Source organism: Pleurodeles waltl, chromosome 1_2 (genome assembly GCF_031143425.1).
Source record: "Pleurodeles waltl isolate 20211129_DDA chromosome 1_2, aPleWal1.hap1.20221129, whole genome shotgun sequence".
NCBI lineage: Eukaryota > Metazoa > Chordata > Amphibia > Caudata > Salamandridae > Pleurodeles > Pleurodeles waltl.
In genome coordinates, this window is record NC_090437.1 from 513,212,391 (window position 1) to 513,234,729 (window position 22,339).

Below are 22,339 nucleotides of genomic sequence, written 5' to 3' on the forward strand. Positions count from 1 at the left end.
GTCATAGCAACAGCGGCAGCAGCAGCAAGTCATTAAGTCAGACTGCACCATTTCTCTTCTCACCCTGCATAGGAGTGCTGCTGGAATCTGCAAGGACCTGCCCTCCCCCTACAGGCTTCCGTGCGATGGCTCCTTCCTGGCTTTAGCCAGAGGACACGAGCTGTGTGAGTGAAGTGGTCCCGGCAGACCTCTCCAATTTGGGAGTGTGCTTCTGAAGGATAGATTTCCAGATGGTCTTACATTTATCTCTACCTGCGGTCACTGCAAATCTGGAGTGGTTCCAGTCTAATGGTCAGGGCTTTTGATTTTTTTTTTGCTTACCTGGCTGCTGCCTGTGTGGGTGTGTTTGCTTCTCTGCCTCAAAGCATCCATAAGCTCTTTTAGATGATGGGTTGTGCAGGAGCTGGAGTGGAGCTGTGACCTGCCACAGAGGTGCAGAAAGAGAGGATTACCCCTCGAAGCCTTGGCTGCCAGCCAGCGCAGTACCTCGACAGAAAGCAATCACCTGTTTCACCCTGAGCTACAAAATTTGGAGCAGGGGTTCCTCATTTCAAAATGGCTCATGCCGCTGCATCCATTAAAAAATGCAGGGATTTGGAGGTACCCACCATCGAAGAGAAGGAAAAGGAGAGGCGGAGGCAGCGGAAGATCCCCCGTGACCGGATGGATCGGAAGCGCAAGGTACGAGTGATGGGTCCCACCTCATCTGCTTACACACCATCCACAGGGGGGCTTGTCCTCCCACCTGTAACTCTCTCATTCATCATTTTTCTATTTTCCATCTCATGCTTCTGGGCACATATTACATCCTCTTGAGTTTGCCACTGTTCGTATTGCTTGAGGATTTAGTGGCAGAGGAACTGGTCAACTCCCATTCCACACTGGTAGCACAGTACAAGTGCAGTGAATCTCCATTAAAGATGGCCAGTGCTGCTTATCATCTCACTGGTCCCACTGATCGACAACTCACAACATCCACCCATCCCCTGGGAGGTGGCATGCACTGTTTTCGGATGCCTCACCCATAACCAGATTGTTATTACCGCCTCACACCCAGTTTATTGCAGCACCCCTGCTCCCTCAATACAGAGCTGGCCGTGGATCTGAGCCATGAGCAATTGATTGATAATCCACAGATCTCCCTTCATGATTTAATCACACGTGTTATTGGTGGCGGGGGTGGGGGAGAGATTTCCAGCCTGGTTGCAGTCTCCCTCCTCTAATCCCTCCAGCAATGAAAGCAGTTTTCTGCGTTCTTCCCAGGCAGGCGGCGTTTTGCTGCATTGAGCATTTATCGCTGACTTTGTAGATGATCTGTGAATTCGTAGAGCTTGTTTTTGGGCCCCTCTCTCGTGCCCCTTGGGGACACAAGGCCGTGGTCTCAGCTGGGCGCCCTCAGTGAACCACGGTTGAATGCAATCCTTCAATAGAAGCCTTTGCAGAGGAGATTAAGGCAGAAGCCTGCTGCAGAGGCCGCCCTGAAGCCGGGCAGCACCTACAGCGCGAGCACATCAGCACAAGTCAATAATACATGCTGTTTTCGCTTCCACATCAACACAGAGCTGCACTATCTTGACAACGTTTCTTTAACTTTTTTCCTACCTGCCACTTATCTGTTCCACATAGACCGTTCTGGAATTAAGTCACGATTTACCACTCCGCCATCTTCAGCCCCTATGTGTTTTTTTGGTACGAGCTTGTGATTGGTGAGTTTTGTATTTACAGACCTGTGAGAGGCAGACGTACCACACAAGAGTGTGTACATGGTATAATTCACAGCCAACGGCGGGCCACTATAGTGTCCCCAAGATGCCATTATCCAAGCATGGCATAAAAGCAATATAGGCCTGATGACAAAAATCACTGTTTCTGCCAGTTCATTGAAAATAGTTTGGCCCAACAACAGATTATTCAGAGCAAGTGTACTAATAAGCGTACACTGGAAGAGGGGAGGGGCCTCATGATTCACTTATAGCCACCCCTCCCTTGTGACATGGCCCCTCCCACACTCAACAATAGCAATAAATAACATATTACCGTTGCTTGTTATTAGTGACTGAAATATGTATGAAGTCACTAATGCAATACCTGGTATTATCTCCATGAGGAATCATTGATCTACTGCTAGCGGGTTTTGGGAGAAATATGTATGTTTAACTTGCTCTTTCGATAATTTGACTCCAGGCCTGAAATGGACTTATTTGTTGGATGGGGGCCTGCCTACAAGTGGACCAATAAATTCCTATTCTGGATTTGCGGAGGGTTTGGAATTTCAAGTCCCTTTGGAAGCTCTGCACGCACCACATTTTCCCCATGCAAACTTTGGCAAGTTAAACCTGCTGAAATTTACCCAAGGAAAAATGTGCCAGAAAATCCAATAATGCAGAGTTCGGCGTGGAAAGCTCAAATTCTCCATGTAAATCCCCATTATCTAGAGGTAATCACAAATACCACAACATGTAGCATCATCACTAACAGGGTGCTGTAAATCCCTATACCTTTCCCTGGCCACTCAGAAACAGAGCTATTTTCAGCAACTTCTGGATCGCATAACTAAGGAATACCTCTATGAGGGTAGAGATCAGTAAAGCTGCAACATGCACCCCAAAAGTCACTCACTCTTTGTTTACATTTTATCTGTCCATTTTTCATTAATTCACATTTTAATGGCTCACTCGCACTTTCATTCACCTCCTCTCTGATTTTATTGTTCACTGACTGACTGACTGATTTACTGACCAACTGATCTACTCACTCACTTCTTTAATTGCTCACTACATCACAGCCTTCCTCTCTCCCCATTTATCACATTCTCACTTATTTACTCCTGCAGAAACACTTAATCATTTGCTGAGTACTTAACCATACCCTCACTCTGTGACTTGATCACTCCACAGTTAATTCACGTCTCCATTAACGCTCCTTTACATTCCATCAGTCGCTCATTCATTCACCTACTCATTTTCATAGCTAGCAACTAATTAGCTTATGCACTCTTCTAATTTGCAGAAACTGTAAATAGGTCTGTAGTGACTATTCAAAGACAACTCTATAAGACCAGAGCAGAATATTTTTAAATGACAGTGGCCTTTAGTTGTAGGCATCTTGCACAGAGAAGCTATGTGCGAGAGTGGAGAAGGGAACCATCGCCTTAAGTCTCTGTTTTCAGTGGTCCTTACACTTTACCTTGGGTGTCAGGGCAGAGTTCACAAATAAAATATAATTATATTTACACCTGAAAATTGCTCCATTCACGCCTGTCAGGGCTCCATAAAAAATCATGACAGCATAAGAGGTTTGAATACTACCTAATTGTATGTCATCTCTGTGGGCAATTACATAGTCTGCGACTGTGGACACAGGGGGCGGAGTGGGAGGATCAAGCTGTGTTTTGGCTTAGAAGTTTGTCAGCACAAACCTGTGGGCTTTGGGGCATTCACAAACTCCTCTCCAACCTTTCCCGGAAAAGGGCTGAGATTACTCCCATTCCAGGTTGAAGAGAACAGATCTTTGTGGCGATATAGTAGAAGAGGAGTTCCCCATAGGGGAAATGTTTTCCCTGAAGAGAAAAAAAAATGGAAATATAATGTGCATTATACAAAGGGCTGTACTTCCCTAATATAAAGTTCTACCTTGCGCATAAGTCTGCGCTGGGGAAATAGCATGTCACATGACACTCCAATTACGAATCCTGGAAAGCTGTGATGCAACTGGAGCAGCTTTCTAGGGGCACTATATGCAATGTTTATGTTTATGAATTACAAAAGTCATACCTTGACGCCTGTACACAGGAGTATGTGTACAAATATAATTTTATGGCACTAAATTACTTTGTAGACTGGACTTTTGCTGTTTCATTCAACAGTTTTGTACGTTTATAGGTAAATGATATCACATGAGCATCACGTTTCCCACCAATGGGGATGTTATCTGTGAAAGAGCAAATGAAAATACTGGCAGCTCAATTTTTGCCAATTATATAGAACCATGATTCTGTCAGATATATTCAATAAAGCATTTATACCTTAGTGAGGAACTATAGAAAAGTCCTTTCCTTGTCATTTTAATAAAAGCATAGTTCACACTGATTTTTGGTTGTTCACTTCTGGTGAAACTTGTAGTGTTTGTACATCACGTATTATAATTATATTTGCAAGACATGTGTTCCAAAAGTCAAAATAAGTGAAGTGGCCAGTGCTCAGAGAAGGTGACTGAGACTAATCAAACATAGATGCAGAACAAATATTGAATGCCTGGTTTTAGGAGACACAGTGTAATATAATGTATGGTAACAATCCTATTTATAGTTTTGCCTAATCATAAAATACAACATCCAAGCATTAATACGTGTGTCTATGTTTTGACCCGTAGAAGGATGATTTCATAAAAGTGGGTCTTCATCAGGAGCTAGGAAGATGGATACACCCTGTATAGTGAAAATCATTGAGCAAGAATTGTGTACAAAAATGTGAAAAGCTGTGTAGCCTAAGTATGGACAAAAAGAAGTCCATCACCTCCAATTAGAGCCAAATGCAGTCAAACAAAAGCTCAGAGAGTTGTCTATAACCACTCTGTCGGGGGAGGGGGCGTTCAGCTTCTACAGCTTCCCTAGGAGGGTGCAAACATATTTACTTAAAGCTTTATTTTTGAGAGCAATGAGAGTTTTAAACATGCTTACTAAACTTGGGCATGGTTCTGGAACAGTTCTGCTTGGAGTTGCCTGTGTGTCCTTAGAGGTTTGCTTTGCAGTAGTAGAAGAGATGGCTTGGGAGGTTCCAGTATTTAATGTCGATGCCAACCTGTCTTAGGTAGGGGAGTTGTCCAGCTGAGTTGATTCCATGTGGGTCCCCGGTAGCACTTACATACCCTGGATAAGGATGGCACCCAGTGGGCACCAGGTTCAGACTATCACTACTCCAAAAAAGCACGACACATACTGCCCTGTTCTGCTGTTATGTGGTTCCCTCGCAAACTACTTTGTATTTTTTTAGTGGATTCCTTAATGTCACTACTTTGGGGAAGTAGTGGCAGAAGATGATCCGAGTATTAGAGATGTGTGTGTGTGTGTGCAAGTGTATTTGTGTATGTGGTGTATGTAAAAAACTGCTCAACAGTGTTGGATTCATACTTCCTGTTGACACCTTTCAGAACCATTTGCTTGAGCTTTGCAAATTCATTGGTTTCTCTCTTCTGAATTTAATATGAATTTTGACGCTCTGTCTGTATAGAAATATCTTCTTCGTCTGCATTTTGTTCCTGCACTCAACCCTGCCTCTGCCAGGCTGCTGGAGATGCAGCTTCTGTGTTCTGTTGTCAGATCATTAATAGTGAGCTACTCTGCATATCACCTCGTTGCTGAAATTTTGATTGCCCTGCATTGACTTAAACAGACAGAAACAATTACTTTTGGTGTATAGTGTTCTGAATTGAAGTCCCAAGACAGGTCGTCCAGCTTTGAAATGGTTTTCCATCTTAGTAACAAATCCCTAAATAGAAATGCTCGTTTTTCGTGTCATTGTTCATCTCTAATTTGACCTTCTACTAAGTTGACAATATCATTTTTTGATATCATTCAATTTTTTAATTTTCTACATTGTGCAATGTTGTGCGAGGGTGGAGTAGCGTCACGACCCCAACCCCGCCCGCTGCAAGCTGCACAGGAAAAAATAGAATTGCAATGAAAATATTTTATTGCCATTTTATTTTTCCGCTCAGCGCGCACCAGCCCAGAGACATGCTGGGAGCAGAGCCCTGGTAGCAGAGGACTGCCTCTGTTTCCAGCAGCAAAGGAGTAGATCGGTGCCTGGATGCTCCAAAGTGTGCATGTCACTTTAGCCGGCTTCTTTGCACCGGTCAAAGTGACATGCACACTTTGAACTTCTCTACTCACCTGCCTTAAGACAGCTGGGTGGAGACCAGGCACAGGCCTCCAGGGCTTGAAGGAACATCCAGCCAGGATGCTCCAACCAATATAGGAGCTACTCTCATCCTGGTTAACAGCATGAGAGCAACGTCTGGATTGGTTAGGGGAGCTCTTCCTCTATCGGAGAGCAGAAGAACATTGAGGAGGACGCGCAGCCCATGCATGAGTATCTTTTTTCTTTTTTTTTAAATGTGTAATCCATGTGTGTGTGATGTATGCACATGTGTAGTGCATGTAAGTGTAGTGATTGTGTTTATGTTATAGTTGGTGTTATTTGGGCTTTTGGAGGGAGGGGTGATTTATGTTGGGGAGATTGCAAAGTGGTGGGGCACTTCACTTGCCCCACCACTTTAAAAGGATACAAGCTGCAGCTGAACAAAATACAAAAAAGAAATTGAAATAAAGTACAAGCACTCAAAGTAAAATCAAAAAGACCCCGTGAAATTAAAGCTACCAATAAAGTGTGTGACCAGGAAACCATAGACTGACTATTGCCTGACAAAAATGTTGTGTCTTAAATATGGTTTGCAAAAATATCACCTGAGCAAAACTTAGAACACAATTTGTATGTCAGACGATCTTTGTCAGTGATATTGTGTTGAAGAACCACCAATAGAAATTTCAGAACAAAGAAAGAAAATATATTGAGAAAATGTCAAATGTGTTATGCATAACTCTAGTTATTGAGAGACATGACCATAAATAGCCGGATCCGAAACTGGGTTATTGGCAACTGTGAAGGTAGCAGCAGATGGAAACCAACGTTGTTTTCTGCTGTTACCATATCACAAAGGGAAGCACTGGCGGGTAAGCACTTGCTTTCCCCGTGTGCCCCTTATTCACCCATGTCTCCAGAGTCCAAAGCAAGGCAGCAGGGTGGCTTCTCTTGGGTGTCCACAGAGCGCGTGGGTGGCGTCCTACCGATGCCAACAACCATATTCATTGCCAGCTACAGTTCTCTCCTCAGCCGCACTGAAAGGGAAAACAAGCCCCGTTGACCAGTGGTTCTCAGAGAGCTGCTGTCAGCATGGGCCATGACATTAGCCTGGCTGGGAGAGGGAGGTAAGGTGCAGAGGATGGTGAGCGAAGGTGGCAGGGCACCAGTAGTGTATTGTAGTGGGAGGATGGGAAGGGCAGACAGACATGATGGTCAATAGTATGTAATAAGCTCACAGTCCCTGTTTGTGCCACAGCTCACCTTTAAATAGGTGCATTGGATGCAAACTAGGATACTGCACCCTATTATAATCAATGCAGTGTCCCTTGGGCAGCCGTGAACTCATGTTGTCCTGCGGATAGTGCGATAGTGAAAGATGGACCAGCTGCTTTAAGCAGCTGCCCTATTTTTCATTGTCAAGGTGACACCCACACTTTATGAGCGGCAGAGATCCCCCCGTAGGTGGGTGCAGTGAGTGATTTCACCCGCTGGGAGGAAGGATGCCTGAGGAGTCTATGGTTCCCTTCCATACGGTTCCATCAGGGGACACACTGACTATCTGTATTGTCCAAGAGAATTTACAAGCGTCTGCACCTCTTTCTGTAGTAAAACAGTTCTCTGGGGTGCTGAAAATGGGTGCATACATACACTGTCTGCAATATGGGGCATGATAGGGGGCAGTGTTCTGAATGGACGAAGGGAGGGAATACTCAAAGTGTGTTGTGAGGGGGTGACAGGATGCCAGGTAGGGATTTTTCTGTACTGGGTGGGGGAAGTGGACCTCAGAAGGTGGAGGGTGGCAGGATGTGAGGTATAGGTTTACATTTGTGTAGGTAAAGGGAGAGAAGAGAGAATAGTCTGAGTGTGATGATGGAGGGTGGCAGGAAGTCACGAAGAGATGTTTTAATATGTAAAGGAACGCTGAAAGGAGGGTAACCGAACAGCACGGGGAGTTCAGTTATGTGTCGCCCTCCATTAGTCCTGTGTCCCTTTGCTGCTCTCATGATCAGGGGGTAGAAGATGTGGGTGAGCCAAACGTAATAAAAGTGTAAATGTATTTGTAAATATCTGTTTTGTTTTCATTTTATGATTATCTATTTGACGTCAGAACACTTTGGTGAAAATCGTCCCCTTTATTCACAGATGCTTATTTATAATATAATTCTCTCTCTCTCTCTCTCTCTCTCTCTCTCTCTCTCTCTCTCTCTCTCTCTCTCTCTCTCTATATATATATATATATATATATATATATATATATATATATATATATATTCACTGAACTGCATAAAGTGACCTAAAGGACACATTTTCATTTAATAGCATTCCTAAATTCTTTATGGACTTCAATGTGGCGTTTTCTGAACTTATGGTATGGAAATCGGCTGGCTAATTTCTCAACCAGACCCAACTCCAGTGTGCCTATTTTGTTGGGCTAAGGCATTGCCAAGGCTTTGAATTGCAGAGAAGAAGCAAGCGATCCAGATCCCAAATGGAGAGCTACATTTGGATAGAAGATAAATAGAATATCTCACCAAATATTTTTTTTAAACATACGTTTTGATGCCTTCCTATTGCTGTTTCCTTCCATGGCACCTATTCATAAAATTGCTGAGGGTTTGTGGCAAAGTGATCAGACGATGCTTTTAGGCTTCTACAGGATCCCTCTTATAATCATTTTTGACATCAGAAAGTAGTGTGAGCATGATCAGGACATTTAAAAAAATCACGAGGTGAATGGTATGAAGGCTTCTTTCAGCCCTGGATTTTCTTCATGTTGGGTTGTACTTATCAACTCTTGGAAACATAAAGAAGCTTGACTTAAATGTCTAGGGAAGGATACAGTGAATAGAATTAGTAATTATTTTGCTTTCTTTTTCAGTTTTAGCTATGGCTTTCCCTATCAATGAAATGGCAGCCATATTTTGGCACCAAAGGGACACCCACTTCCTGGTGCAATGGGCTGTGTGAGGAAATGCAGATTGCAATATGGTGAGGTTGTGCAATTTTGCAGTGTAATAAACTCACAACCTGTCTTGGTCCAGTCAGAATCATTTTTTAAAACTTGAGCTCAACCCTGGATAGGTGCAGCTTTAAGTAGTCAGGCTTAAACAAAGGAACAAGTGTAAAACATTTAGAAGTACACAAACAATGGTATAAGAAAGTCATACAACAAGAAAGAGGCCAAATAAAAAAAAATAGATCTTATTTTAACAGAATTTTTGACACCAAATGAACAAAATCCACTGGAGGATTCCAGAGATATAGATTTTTAAGTAAATCGTAAATCACTCCAAAATTCTAACAAGCATTGTTAAGAGCAACGTTTGGAAACTTTCTAAAGCTTTTTAAGAGTTGGGTTCAGCTACTCTGGCCCATGTTGGGCAACCAACTCAGTCAGGGGGCCAAAAATAAGTAGGAAGCCAGTTACCTATCACCAAAGCAGACTAAAGTCCAGTTCCAGGTTCTATGCTCAAACCATCATAGAGTGGTCCTGATGCAAGGGATACTGGATTTTAAAGATGCTGTAAGATACTGAGGATGCTCTGCATTCAACTCAAGGCTTTCTGGGGTTGCTCCTTGATCTTCGGGATAGGTGGGTAACTTTAGCCATTGGGGTTGATCACTCCTATGATATCTAATATTCACTGCGCTCAAGCATGGTAGTAAAAATCTCTTACGTAGGTTAGCAAACAATGGGCAAAAAAGAGTAAAGTGCAAAGTGCTCTGGGGCGTGCACTTGTCACAGGGGCAATTTGGAAGCATTTTAAACCGAGTACCCTGAGTAGGAAAAGCACATAAAAATGTACTATATTCAGCCTAAATATGGTTGGATTATGCTTCTACATCATTGGACGGGCCCAAGTCTATGAATTCCCTCATAGTGTGCATATTCACAACCTTTATCAGTCTCTTCTCTTGCAGATACTCCATAAAAAATATTTTTGCCCTTTCCCTAGAAGATGGTGAAACTAAGGAGGGCAGTGGCGGCCGACAGCTTTAGGAGGGAGGGGAGCGGGCGGGAAGCACACACACCCACATACACACACACCCACATACACACGCACGCACATCCATTAACACTCATAACATTCAAACATGCACGCACGCACCAAACATTCATTTTAAAAGATCACACACACTCATTCTTTCACACACACATGCACGCATATCCATTAACAACACTCATAACATTCAAACATGCACACACGCACCAAACATTCATTTTAAAACATCACACACACTTACCTTCAGCCTCGGAGGTCCCAGGAGGTTGGGACTGCTGCCTTCCCTCATTGGCTGACCTTTAGTCAGCCAATGAGGGAAGGCAGCAGTCCCAGCCTCGTCACAGAGTGGGATGGGGTCAGTGAGACTGCTGACCCTACCCCACTCTGTGACGAAGGGTCACTGATTGACACTCGCCCTGGGCGCTTCAGGGCCTAAACCTGAAGCGCCCAGGTCGAAGTCAATGGGTGACGCTTTCCTCGTCACCCAGGGGAAGGCCTTGAGGCACCTTTGCTGAGCCGAGAAGGTCAGGCCCATAGGAGCTGTGACATCCTCAGCCCAGCAAAGTTCAGCTCAGGCAGCCAGGAGTCTGCGCAAATCGCGCATGTCTGCTCCTGGCTGTCTGACCTGAACATGAAGAGTGTCTGTCAGGCTGACCTTTGTTCAGCCTGATAGACACTCTTCATGAGGGGTAAAAGGTGTGGGGCGTGGCCCCTCCGCCCTAAAGGACGGGCTGCGTCTGAAGGAGTGGTTTATAAACAAATCACCCATCCTTCATTTATAAATGTACTGATTTTTATAGCTTGAACCAAGGGATCCTTTGCCAACTGTCCAAAGCTAAACAGCTAGCATAATAGATCTTGTAAATGCAAGTTCAGGTATGAGCCAAATCCTGAACCAAATCAATAAGGGGGCAAGCTGGGCCATATCCACCAACAAATTAATGCTAAGTTCCTGATGACCAATGAACAAGGATGTGGTGGGATGGGTAACAATAGCCGACTATTCCCTCTGTGCCAGATCCTGTAAGAAATCCCCACCTTTACCTTTCCTATTTCATCTTCAGGCCCTCATTACCTGGAATGGTCAGTATGCCCTCAGATATTTCTTGGCCTCTACCATGAACTACTTCAAATAACAATTCAAGAACCCCATGATCACTCATACAATTCATTATGATAGCAAACGTTTTCACTTGTGGCGTTAATTCCACCAAAACAATAATGTGGTCAATGGTGCTGGGTCTACCATGGCCATGAAAGGTTGGAGGTATCGAACAAGAATTGAAGTAAAGATTCGAAACAAATGCCAAGTGATATTTCATAAGCAGCTTATTTAGGGCCTTCCCATAAAAGGTGTGCTGAAAATGTGAAATCAAGTCACCCTCGGAGTTAGTCAGCCCGCATGCAGATGTGTTGCAAAATTTGCATAGCTCTAGATTAGAATCCCCTGCCCATAATAACATGCATCGATGGTTAAATTAGGCCATGACCTTTTCCAGCACCCCATCCAAATCTTCCATCACCCCCAAAATAATAAAATTCTCACCACCTTTAGCTGACACCTGCAACATATAAAATCAACTAGAGGCATGAAGGTGTGATACTGAAGGGCCAGACAGACTGACAGAGAGCAAAATAGCTAGTCCACATTTCAGGCATCCCATACCCGATGCAACAGAAGGGGAACAATAAGAATGAAAACCATCGATCTAGATTGGAGCGACTACCCATGTTTCCTGTAATAAAATTACATCATATTTATTTAAAAATGGAACCCACTCTGGGTTATCAAATTTATACCTCATACCTGCAATGTACCATGTTATAACACTATCAGTCCCTGACACTCTCATCTTCCCCAAACAGGGTTTACCCTCTACAGTCTGAAGGACAGAACTCAGCCCCTCGTCCTCGACCACTAAATGATTAACCTCCCTCTTATCCTTACTGGGCTGCCTCCCAGACCCATGCTGCCAATCAACACTATCCAGATCTGTGAGTGGTGCAAATCGATTATGAGTAGTAAAACAAGGCCCTTCCCTCCTGACATTGTTCTTATTTGGAAATTACTGTGGTAAAGCCAATGACTTATAGAATAACCCTAATGGAAGAGCCTGTATGCCACAGACAGATTCTTCTGTATACGAGATGCAATTTAATAATGCTACTACTATATTTGGGGACTTAAAATTCTCCACCACACAGTCTGAATCCCTACTATGCGGAGCATATTCTTCTTTTTTTTACCCTTGTCACAAGGATAATGTCCACATATAGGTCTGCACCCCAGCCTGAATTTTTTCTTATCCAATGGATCACTTTTGATTTTACATCTGAGGCTTGTTCCTCCTTCACCAAAGATAAGGTAGGCACATTTCTCAAAACTATAACATACTGGGTGCATGCCGGGGGAAAATGTAGATGGTTCTTCAGCCATCCTCAAGCCTCTAACCTTCTTTGTGGGAAACCCCGCAGGTCTTTGTAGGCCTATATCACTGTTCCTTAGAGGCATGCTATTAATCGAGGGCTCATTTCCAACCCTTTGAATAACACATTTTCTGCCTCAATTGGGGGGAGGGGCGTTGATAACAACACTAGTACAGGTTGTCCATGTGGATACACTCTCGTTCTCAATTTGTTTTGAAGGAGCAGCCCTAGCGTCTAATTTTCCCTTACGCCACTCCAAACGACCACAGATAGTTTCATAAAAAGAGTTCAGTTTTAAGTCCAAACTATTTAGAAAGTCCAAACACCACTTTTGAAAAGAAGTGCTGAGTGCATGGTTCCCCTTGCAGCTTTACAATGCCAGCCAAGTCCGAATTCTGGCTCATTTTATGATAACCCTTTCCCATGGAGGACCGCTGGAGAGTTAAAGACCTCCTCTTTTTTCCTATGGAACTATTTTGGATCTCCTCCCTCTTCCTTTTGGCAGGGGGTGTTTGTAGCAGCCACCTCAATAATATTCGTCTGTGCGTCAACAACAAGACAAAGGGTTTCCCACTCCTCTGCTACTATTATGGGGCTTTTTTGGGGCTTCAGTGATCTCAAAAGCCTGCTGTGAGGGGCTTACAGCCGGATTACTTGAATTAACAGCTCCAGATGATCCCGTCTGATGACTTTCATTGCACTCTATCAATTCGATTTTCCACTAAGTCAGTTTCCACATTTATAACCCCCATTACAGAAGTAAGGTAAGAAGTAATGGTTGAAGTTACCTGGGCGTCTTTAGCAACAACCCATTTTCCCAGTTATGTCTTTAACAAATCGCAAAAAGAGATGCCTAAACAAGACGAAACCTGGGGACCACAAAAAATAAAAGCAGAACCAAGAGGGGTAGCCCAGCCTCCTCTGGGCTCTTGATGGGCACAAACAGGCCCACCATTGGCCTGGTCTTCACCAGGGCATACCCTGGGTGCATAGCGCAGAGTGGGATAGATATGCTGGCTTTAAGCGCCTCTGGGTGCAAGTTATACAGCAAGGCGGCCCTCCTGCTGCAATGCCGACTGGAGGTTGTAGTTGAGGCTCCTCCTGAGCCACGATCCAAGTGTCCTCCAAGTGGTTACTGAAACCTTTGAGCTACTGCAATGGAAAATCTCATTTGATGAGTACACTTTGGATGCTTTGTTCATTCTCTCTGGAAAAGGTTGTTAAAAAGTGCTATATTAAATACCACAATCATTAAGTTTGTAGAGGTAAAAAAATAATTTCCAAAAATGTTTACTCTTAGTGTCCACATGCTATTGTCAACATGTTCTTGAAATTCTAAATTCCAAATGACTTCTTCCTTCCATTAACAAATTGGTTTCTAAACTTGAGGACTAATCTGAATTGACAGCACTTTCCTGGGTTTTAGAGCCTTCAGGTGACAGAGAAATCATAGATATTTGATTTGGACAGAGGGATTAGTCTATTACATCTCCTAAATAGGCTGAACTAAGGCATGATGCCAGCCTGTGGGGACAGCTGACCTGAGGATGGCTTGGCTACATAGGGGGGTGAGGGCAGGGGCATTGGTACTAGCTGCCTTTAGTTGGAGTGGTTTTATTAACAGAAAGAGACAATAAGTCTCTTGTCTAATTGTATTAGAACATGTAAGCATAAGTAGTTGTCCTGAAAAAAGACGGTTTGGAAGGAGACTCTTATTTTTCAAGAGAAACAGAAGTACGTTTTTGCTAAAAGCTCAGAAGAGCATACGTATAGGGTGAATCAAGAAGGAGTTGTGAAGATTTTCACAATTCGAAAAATCTCTGAGGGTAGGTTTTTAGCCTTGTACATAAGCAAAAGAGATAATTAGCTATTGCAAAAGAGATAGATTAGCTATTGTCTTATGATTTTCTTTTTTATAATTCCTCTGTGTTCTCTTGGCAGAAACTCTGTCACAATACTTAATATTTTTCTTTGCAAAGTTCCTTACGGACCTGTATGTTTTCTAAGCACAAAGAAACTTCAGGTTTGGCATGCGTTGGTTAGATTTTATGGAGTAAGAAAATTAATTTGTGATTTGAACCTGCTGTTGGAGTTGTGCTCAACGGCATCAGAAAAAATGGGAACTAAATTGCTCAAAACATCGGTAGAGAGAAAGAAGAGATTTTGGATTGATGCTGAAAGAGAGGAGGTTACGGTGTATCCTCAAGTGAAAACCTTTTCCTCTGGGGATAGCACAAAAGACAGATGGGATCAGACCATAACCAGTAGAGCGTTTGTGAAGATTTTTGACTTTTGAAAAGATCAGGTCATGAGTATGCCATGCCTTGTGAGTAAGACCTGTGACAAACTTGTAGACATTAATGGCTGACCATGCATATACTAAGCCTCTAAGACCCTGAAAGTAGGGAGTTAGCGGAACATAAGCTATAGTACCATCTTCTGATAGTGTACCAACATTGGTTTGCGACACTGTGGATGGTAAATAGGGGTGGGCAGAATTTTTATTCCACTAGCGTAATTTAGTAATTTTGTGTTACTCTTGTAACGCGAACTCTGCCGCTCCGCCTGCAGAATTTAATGAGTACTGGGTAAAAGTAGAGAGTCCTGCATCTGTCAGTGCTCATACACTAGACTAACTATATTTCAATGCAGCCCAGCACCTTAACTATGCTTGTGTCACTGACCCACACAAAGCAGCAAGCAGCACCTTAATCTCTGCCTCATTCATAAATTCTTCAGTTTTGGATGTGCGAGTTCCGGGTATGTCAGTGGATTTGCAGTTGTTTCCAAAGAGAACCAAGCATTTTGGGAGAATTTTGAGTGAAACCGGAAGTACTTTGCAGATCAGAGCCGGATAACTGGATTTGTGGTGCGGTAACAAGGTGAAAGAGGAGGACGGACTCAACTGGGGATGAAGGAAGACGTGGTAGGGCATTCTGGGCATTGGTAAAGGAAGACAGCAGTGTTCTTGGCATATGGTAGTTTAAAATTAGAGCTAACAGGGGCAGTCCTGTGGCCCTATTCTAATCAAGGGACATTCATTGCACTGCTGTAGTTATGTTTGGTACTCAAGAGTAGAAAAGTGTTGCCACTAGTGCTTGCTTCTCCGGACACATTAGTGAATTCTTGCTCGTCTTCATCAGAGCAGTGTAAGCAAAAAGTAAAAACACACATTTGATGTGCTTGGGCCGTCAGTGTAAAACAATCCATAAAGCGAGTGCACTGCGTGCCTCTGCCAACTGGGGCCAAACAGCACTAACTGTCTGCTGTTTTTTGCATCTTCAGATCTGCTTACTGCAACGCAGCTGTTTATGAATTAAAGTGATAAGCAAGGGTGCCTTTGATAACACACGTAGCACAAGATGTAGTGTGGTAACCTCCAGGAACCCTGTCACCAGGACACCACACAAAGTTCAACAACGGTGAAAGAACTGTTAAAGAGGGTGACCGAGCAAGTGATCTTGACTGATAAGCGCCCTTCATTCACTATAAACAGGAGAACTGCTGATAAGTGTTAACTGACGCAGAGTAATTCTTGTAGTGGGCAGAACTCCACGGGTTCTGCCCACCCCTAATGGTTAATTACAGCGATAAATAAACTTTAGCGATTAACATTTTTGCTAGCTGGTGGAGAGTCAGGGGAAGTAACAGTAAAAGGATTGTGAAAGATCAGATAAACTCCCATCAATTTTCTCAACTCTGTGCATGTGCAGAATCTTCTAGTTGTGCAGAATGGTCACTGCTCCACCTCAGATAAGGGCCTCATTAAGCCACGCTTTCATGGCGTTAAGAAAGAACATTTGTAATGAACTGACATGCTTTAGCGGATTAGTGGCAAGAGTGGATGGCTGAATTGTGCTTTTAACCTGACATTGGCTGCTGTGCTTAAGTGGGTACTGGAGCGAGGAGGAGTGCGGGATAAAATGCATGAGTATTATATTAATTTAATTTTGTGTTTGTTTGGTATGTGGTGAGTTATGAACTTGGCTGCGTGGGAATAATTTTACTGCCCTGCATGATGACTAATGGTCCACACTTCTGAAATAACTGTAATTGTAAATCTGCGCTTATACAGCTTTTGCAAGGAATAGACTGAAGGAGGTGGAACGGTAGTCGCTTTATGATCGTGCCTGCCATCTTGAGTGGAACAAGTTCCAGTTATCGGATGGGACTGGCACAGGGCTAGCTGATGCTCAAAATATCCTTAGCGTGAGAGATTTTTTGTGGCTCAGTGGGATCCTGTATAATTTGTATGAGAAGAGCCATTTCTTTACTTCCTTTAAATGCATTGCTTTCATTGATGTCTCAGTGGTGGCGACGGAAACAAAGTGCAGCTTGTAAAGTGAATACTTTGAGGCAGGCATGTATTTGTATGCATTGTAATGTTAGATGCTTGTTCATCAAAACAAAGTGATATTATCATCCGCTTTCCATTTAGCAGAGGCAAAGTGTTACTTACTGTGAATAAAGTGTCCCACGAGTGTGGGTGTCGAGACAAATGTTGCATGCCATAATAGAACGTGCTGTTCACGTTAGAACAAATATGGAACGAAAGCGCCTGCGTCAAAAAGGGGGAGATGCTAATGTTGCGTATGTTTGAGGAATCGTCACTATGGTGGTCAAGTGTAATCTCCATAATATATACGAAGCTCACATCAGAGCTGTTGCATGATTTATCTAACAAATAAATAAAGTGAAAACATGGACACATAATTCAATATACACAATGCGACAGAGCAGGGCAAAAACAGACATTTATTGTTGCAGGAATTACTACTTTAATCTTGTATGTTCATAAAATCTCTTGGACTCTTGTGCCTTCAAATGCACCTGCGAGCTTTGACATAGTCTGGGCATCTGTATGACAGGCATGCTGCTGGGGGCACATCTGGTGACTACATTCTCGAATGTAGGGCAGGCAAGCAGCCTCCAATGGGCACCGAGGCTGGCACATCAATAATTCAAGGTGGGATCCCCGGTGGAGCGCAGGCATCCATTTACAGTGAAACCGATTATTCGCATGCATGGCGCATGTTCTGTGACTAGTGCTTGGGGTGACGTGGCAGGGGATGCAAGTGATGTTACAGAATTGTTAAACCAGGGAGCAAATGGCTCGTTGGTAGTTGACGCATTTTGCACACATCTCACAGGTCAGGAGATACTCTGTTACACAGCCTTAAATAAAAAAACTGTTGAATTTCTTATACAGCTTTTTAATTTAACATACACGAGAACAAATGACACATTGGTATGAGACAGCTTTTGTTTTGCACAAATCTCTCACGTCTGGAGATGCTCTATTATATGACCTTTGATTTAAAAAGTTGAATTTGGTACACAACTACAACTACTATTTTATTAAATGTAAAATGCCTAGGACAAGTCACACAGATGTCGCATCCAGCAGTCCAAATTTGCAATGTGATTACTTAAAATAAGAGGGAGAATACGATGACTGGCTCTGATCAGAGTAAATGACATTGACAATGTCCAGTCTCCAATCCATGCAGATGAATGCAGTGCCTAGAGCATTGGGATCGCTGTCCCTTGCTGAGATACTTAAATGACGGTGGTGTGGGGGATATTGGTGTCACTCCCAAATACAGCATTCTTCATTAGAAAACTGCTTAAGATTCTCATACACCTCATACATAGCGCACAGTATTCCGAAGGGCACCAGAGCAGATGAACCCCTTATGTCATCGAATGACTCAGACTAACAACCGGGAACACTACAAACCGGGGCTTGTCAAAAAAAACGACTTGACCTTTTCTTACAGAAATGCTGGATTAGTCAATTGTTCAGTCTTCAAGGGATGTGAATGTGTGCCTGTGTTACACGGAGTGACTTCTATATTTTCCGTCCAATCCTTCATTGGAACAAGTACCATTTTTTCCTTCTTCTCCGCAAATACCATCTTTGTAATATTCAGCTTGTAACTTTACATACAACGAGCGGACCATGCCTGTGTACTAATGAAAACATTGCCTCGCCCCAGAATTTTTCTGAGGTAATGGGCCTCATTTTCTAGATGAGTGAAGCAATATTTCCTAATGGCAGGGATTTGTTTTCCTACGTGGAGCTTTTCTGTGTTTAATTCTATCGTCTTTTGTGTTTTAACCCAGTTTCAATTAACATTATTTATTCCCTGCATTTGCCTTCATATGTGACTGTTGCATTAGGGGTTTCTAATTGTCTCAGCACCTTGAAAATCCAATCATTTGGCACTGGCACTATATTACGAAACAAAAGAAAACTGAGGCAAACTAGGATTTGAATTTGTCCTGGTTGCCACGGTGGATGATGTTAAATTGGCTGGATATGTCACTAGTGTCCATGTTCTGATGCTCTTGGACCTGTTGGACGCACTCAATTTTGCCGCCATTGCCATCTTACTCAGTCTCCTCTGGCTGGCACTAGAGGAAAGGCACGGAACTATTTCTGGCTGCTTGGGACTGACCAGTTCCAGCTAGATTCCACCCTCCTTTTCCTCAGCTTCTAAGCCCAACGTTTTGGCCTTTGGAACTAATGGTATATTCAATGGGTGCTGTTAGATTCTGTTCTGCTGTTAGCATCCCAGGCTGTAGCAGTGGCCTTGCTTCAGTTTTGTCAGCCAGGGTTTTACGAAGTGTTTGCCTCGTTTTCCATTTCCAGGCCCTTTATTTGTTATCTCAGTGCCAGTTGGATCAACCCTGGCCACTGCAATTTCTTCACTTGTGTACATTTTCAGTGTATTGAGATGGTCAAAAATTCATCTTGTTCTGTGAGTGTGTGAATTCAATGCTACCTCGTGTCCTTTTCCAGCGTCCATTAACTGCATCCCCTGTCCACCAGGATGGACTTTATTTAGCAAACTACCATTGTTTGTGCCCCAGCATTTTTGAAAAATCAAATGTATCCTTTTATTCCCAGGCCTGTCCTTTTTCTGGGTAGCAAAGTTTGCTGGTCCTCTTCTAGTTCTAAAGAACTGAAAAAAGGTGATGGCACTTGTCGTGTCATGGTATACAGTGCTTTAAATGGGCCGGTACTCTCCGGTACTGAGTACCGGCACTTTTTTATTTTGAGGGGGAGAGTACCGGCACATCTCAAGAAAAACGTAATACTTTTAATTGGAGAGTACCGGCACTTCTCAGAAACAAGCAGGTACTCTGGTACAGAGTACCTGCACTTCTATTTTTCCATTTAAAGCACTGATGGTATACGATGCTTATAATGGCGTATTGACGACACAATTGCTCGTTGAGTGTTATAGACTTCGGCACAATGCTCAGGGTCTTTAGCTCTCACTGTTCCGTCGTTTTCTAACCACTCCCATTGTCCGCGCCCCATTTATTAACGTACAACATGTGATCCGTAGGCCACACCATAATATAGAACGGAAGAGGGGTTGCACTCGCAAAACCCCTCTCAACAATGGTAACGTGGTAGTGCACGCGTTCCCGTTTCATCACAGGCGCGACACTACAGCACTTTCTTATTTCTGACTCCTACGCTATGGAACAGCCTTCCCCTTCAGATCTGTTGAATCTCCAACCACGTAAAAAAGTACTCCAAACTCAGTGTTCCAGAAATACTTCTGTCAGTCAATTAGGTCAGTTGGAATAGAGCTGGAATAGAGCTGATGTGCCATTGCATTTGCTTTATAAATTGCAAAATTGGGCTTTCCTATGTTGCACAGGTCTGCTCACTCATAACCTGCTGCCCCTTTTAAATAAATGTTTATCCCATTTTGTTCTGGATTCCATACAACTAATGTGCATTTGGCTTCAACAAACTCTATATTTATTTTCATGACACACCCTTAAAAAAGGAACCCTGGTTCCACATCAGGCTTTTTCCTAGCAAACTATCCTTCTTAAACGAATCCCATATCTGTTTCTGTGCCACCATCCCTGAAGATGGACCTCTGGATCGACATGAGGCCTTAATCTTTAGGACGTACTATGACAATATGTACTTTTAGAGGCTTATATAGCCTATAGCATTAGCTTATATAGCCAATAGCATTTATATAGGCAAGGCACCTCTCCCAGCAAAAAAGACAAAACAAAACATGCATTGGCAAAGCCAAACGGCTGGCTGCCATCAGTAGACCTATTGGCCTTGTCAATGCTTATTAAAAATGAATCCTACACTAACCACACATTCCATCACACAGCATCTGCCTGTGCTCTGCATTGATTAAACAGTGACTTATTTCTCTTCATATTCTGGCGCAGTGCTCGCAGCCACTGCACATTTCTCAGATTAAAACCTCTCTACCTTTGGGAGGGACACAAGACGATTAGTATGCCTAATGTACTGTCTGATTATGGCAATTGGAATTAAATGTTTGGTTTCAATTTTATTGAGTCAGACAGTAGGTTCTCATTCTTAGGATTAAACATTCATAAACTCTAGAAAAGTGAAAACAGAGCTGTGCTTTTGTTGCACACAGCCCAAGAAATGGGCGAACCAACAAGTTAAGAGTGAGAGCCGAGTTAGCGCTGAGCCAAGGGTCTGGCTAGGATCTTAAAGTCCTTATACGGGTGGAGCCCTGATCATATAAAAAACATCACATAAAATATGATAACGTCTCTTAAAAAGTCAAAAAAGTGCATTCCTTTAACATGTCGAAGTTTTGGCATTAATAGGCCACATTAACGTACTACACTGAAAAGTACTTATTAAAATTTAAGTGATTGTTTTTTAACCTGAACCATCAGTGAAGTGTTAGGCAAGACAGTTGTCAGGTAAAGCCTGTGCTTGGACCAGATTATTATAGAGCAACATTATAGTCATTATAGTTTATTGAGTCAAACACAATAGATTTTTGAACAACAGGTATTCTGATCTCCCATATTTGAAAGTGCATTCATAAGTGGTGAAGAAGAAAAAAGAGTTTTGGTAAAATTAAACATTTGCCTAAAATCACACAACTTAAGCAGGAAAGCCACATCTTGTCCAGGTTTTCTAAATTCACTTTGTGCAAACCTGCCAGTAAATAGTTTTTCCCTGTGTTATGGATTTGTTTTTCTATCTAAAAAATGTGTATGTAGTGCAACCTTAGAGGGTTTTTTTTATATGAACACCAGTTACATTGTTGATGGGCTTCGGGAGATTAAGCGTCTTGTCGGGAATCATAGGCAGTTGCTCCGAGACTCGAACCTGGCTCCTTAGTTACAAAGCCGGCAGCTCTGGCTGTAAGGCCACATCCTAGATGGAGGGAGTCCGACAGAAAACATATGAAAGTTGGGCTCGTGATAGGCTCGAGACCCTAACAGGACCTGAGCTGAGCCAGAGCCAGGCTTTAGGCTCGAGCTCGGCTCGATCTTTCTGTGGCAATCCCTCCTCTACACAGGCCTTATTAAAGTTGTTAAGACCATGGAAGACGTTTCCCATTAATTCGGATGGGTCGCTTAGTCACACGCTCTAATGCTAAATTGAGCAGAAGTGTGAAATGTGTCTGCTTTAGCATTAGTGCGTGTCAGATGTTCTCCGCAAATTACATTCGATGCTGTGATTGATCGGTCCTCCTGGTGGTATCCGTATACACAAACCACGGCACAAGATGTTATAACACAGTTGGATGGATACAAATACCGCCTATAAGCATTGTTGCCCGTTTTAAGACCTGAGCTATAAAACAAGTGCAAAAAGCAGAGCCCGGGTTTTGAAAAAAAAGAAAAGAGATACATTTTCCTGGACATGGTCTTACTCTGTAAAGTGGGCCCATGAATATTCATTTGCTGGGAGCAGTACAGTACTTAAGCGCAGAGTGCCTAATTATACATAGTGCTCGGTTACATACGATGCGTCACTGGGCCAGGCACGCACGCAACTCCGTTTGGCACGAGTCCCTCCACACAGTCATGAAGTGACACGTGGGCTGAAGGTACGAGGTGTAAGATCCCCTCAAAGCCTTCGGTGTAATTGAGCCATAGTTAATATGCACAAATATAACAGACAGGCAGGTGAAAACAATTAGAATAGTTCTTTTGGAAATGTACTTAGGGCTTCTGCAATGTTCGTCATCAAGACCGGTTAAAATGGACGAAAAACAATCA

The 22,339-nt window shown here is 43.1% G+C and overlaps 1 protein-coding gene across 32 annotated transcripts in view; it reads left to right on the plus strand.

The window, feature by feature from the left end:
• The window catches only part of ANK2 (ankyrin 2), a 1,630,948-nt gene that overhangs the window by 823,527 nt on the left and 785,082 nt on the right, over positions 1-22,339 (plus strand). For 4 of the 32 annotated variants that reach the window (XM_069241655.1, XM_069241764.1, XM_069241928.1 and 1 more), the window contains exon 1: positions 409-681. The exons of the other annotated variants lie outside the window; for them this stretch is intronic. In XM_069241655.1, the coding sequence (XP_069097756.1) occupies positions 556-681 (126 nt within the window). In that variant the 5' untranslated portion in view covers positions 409-555. Of the gene's footprint in view, positions 1-408; positions 682-22,339 lie in introns of those variants that run through there. 32 annotated transcript variants of the gene reach the window in all.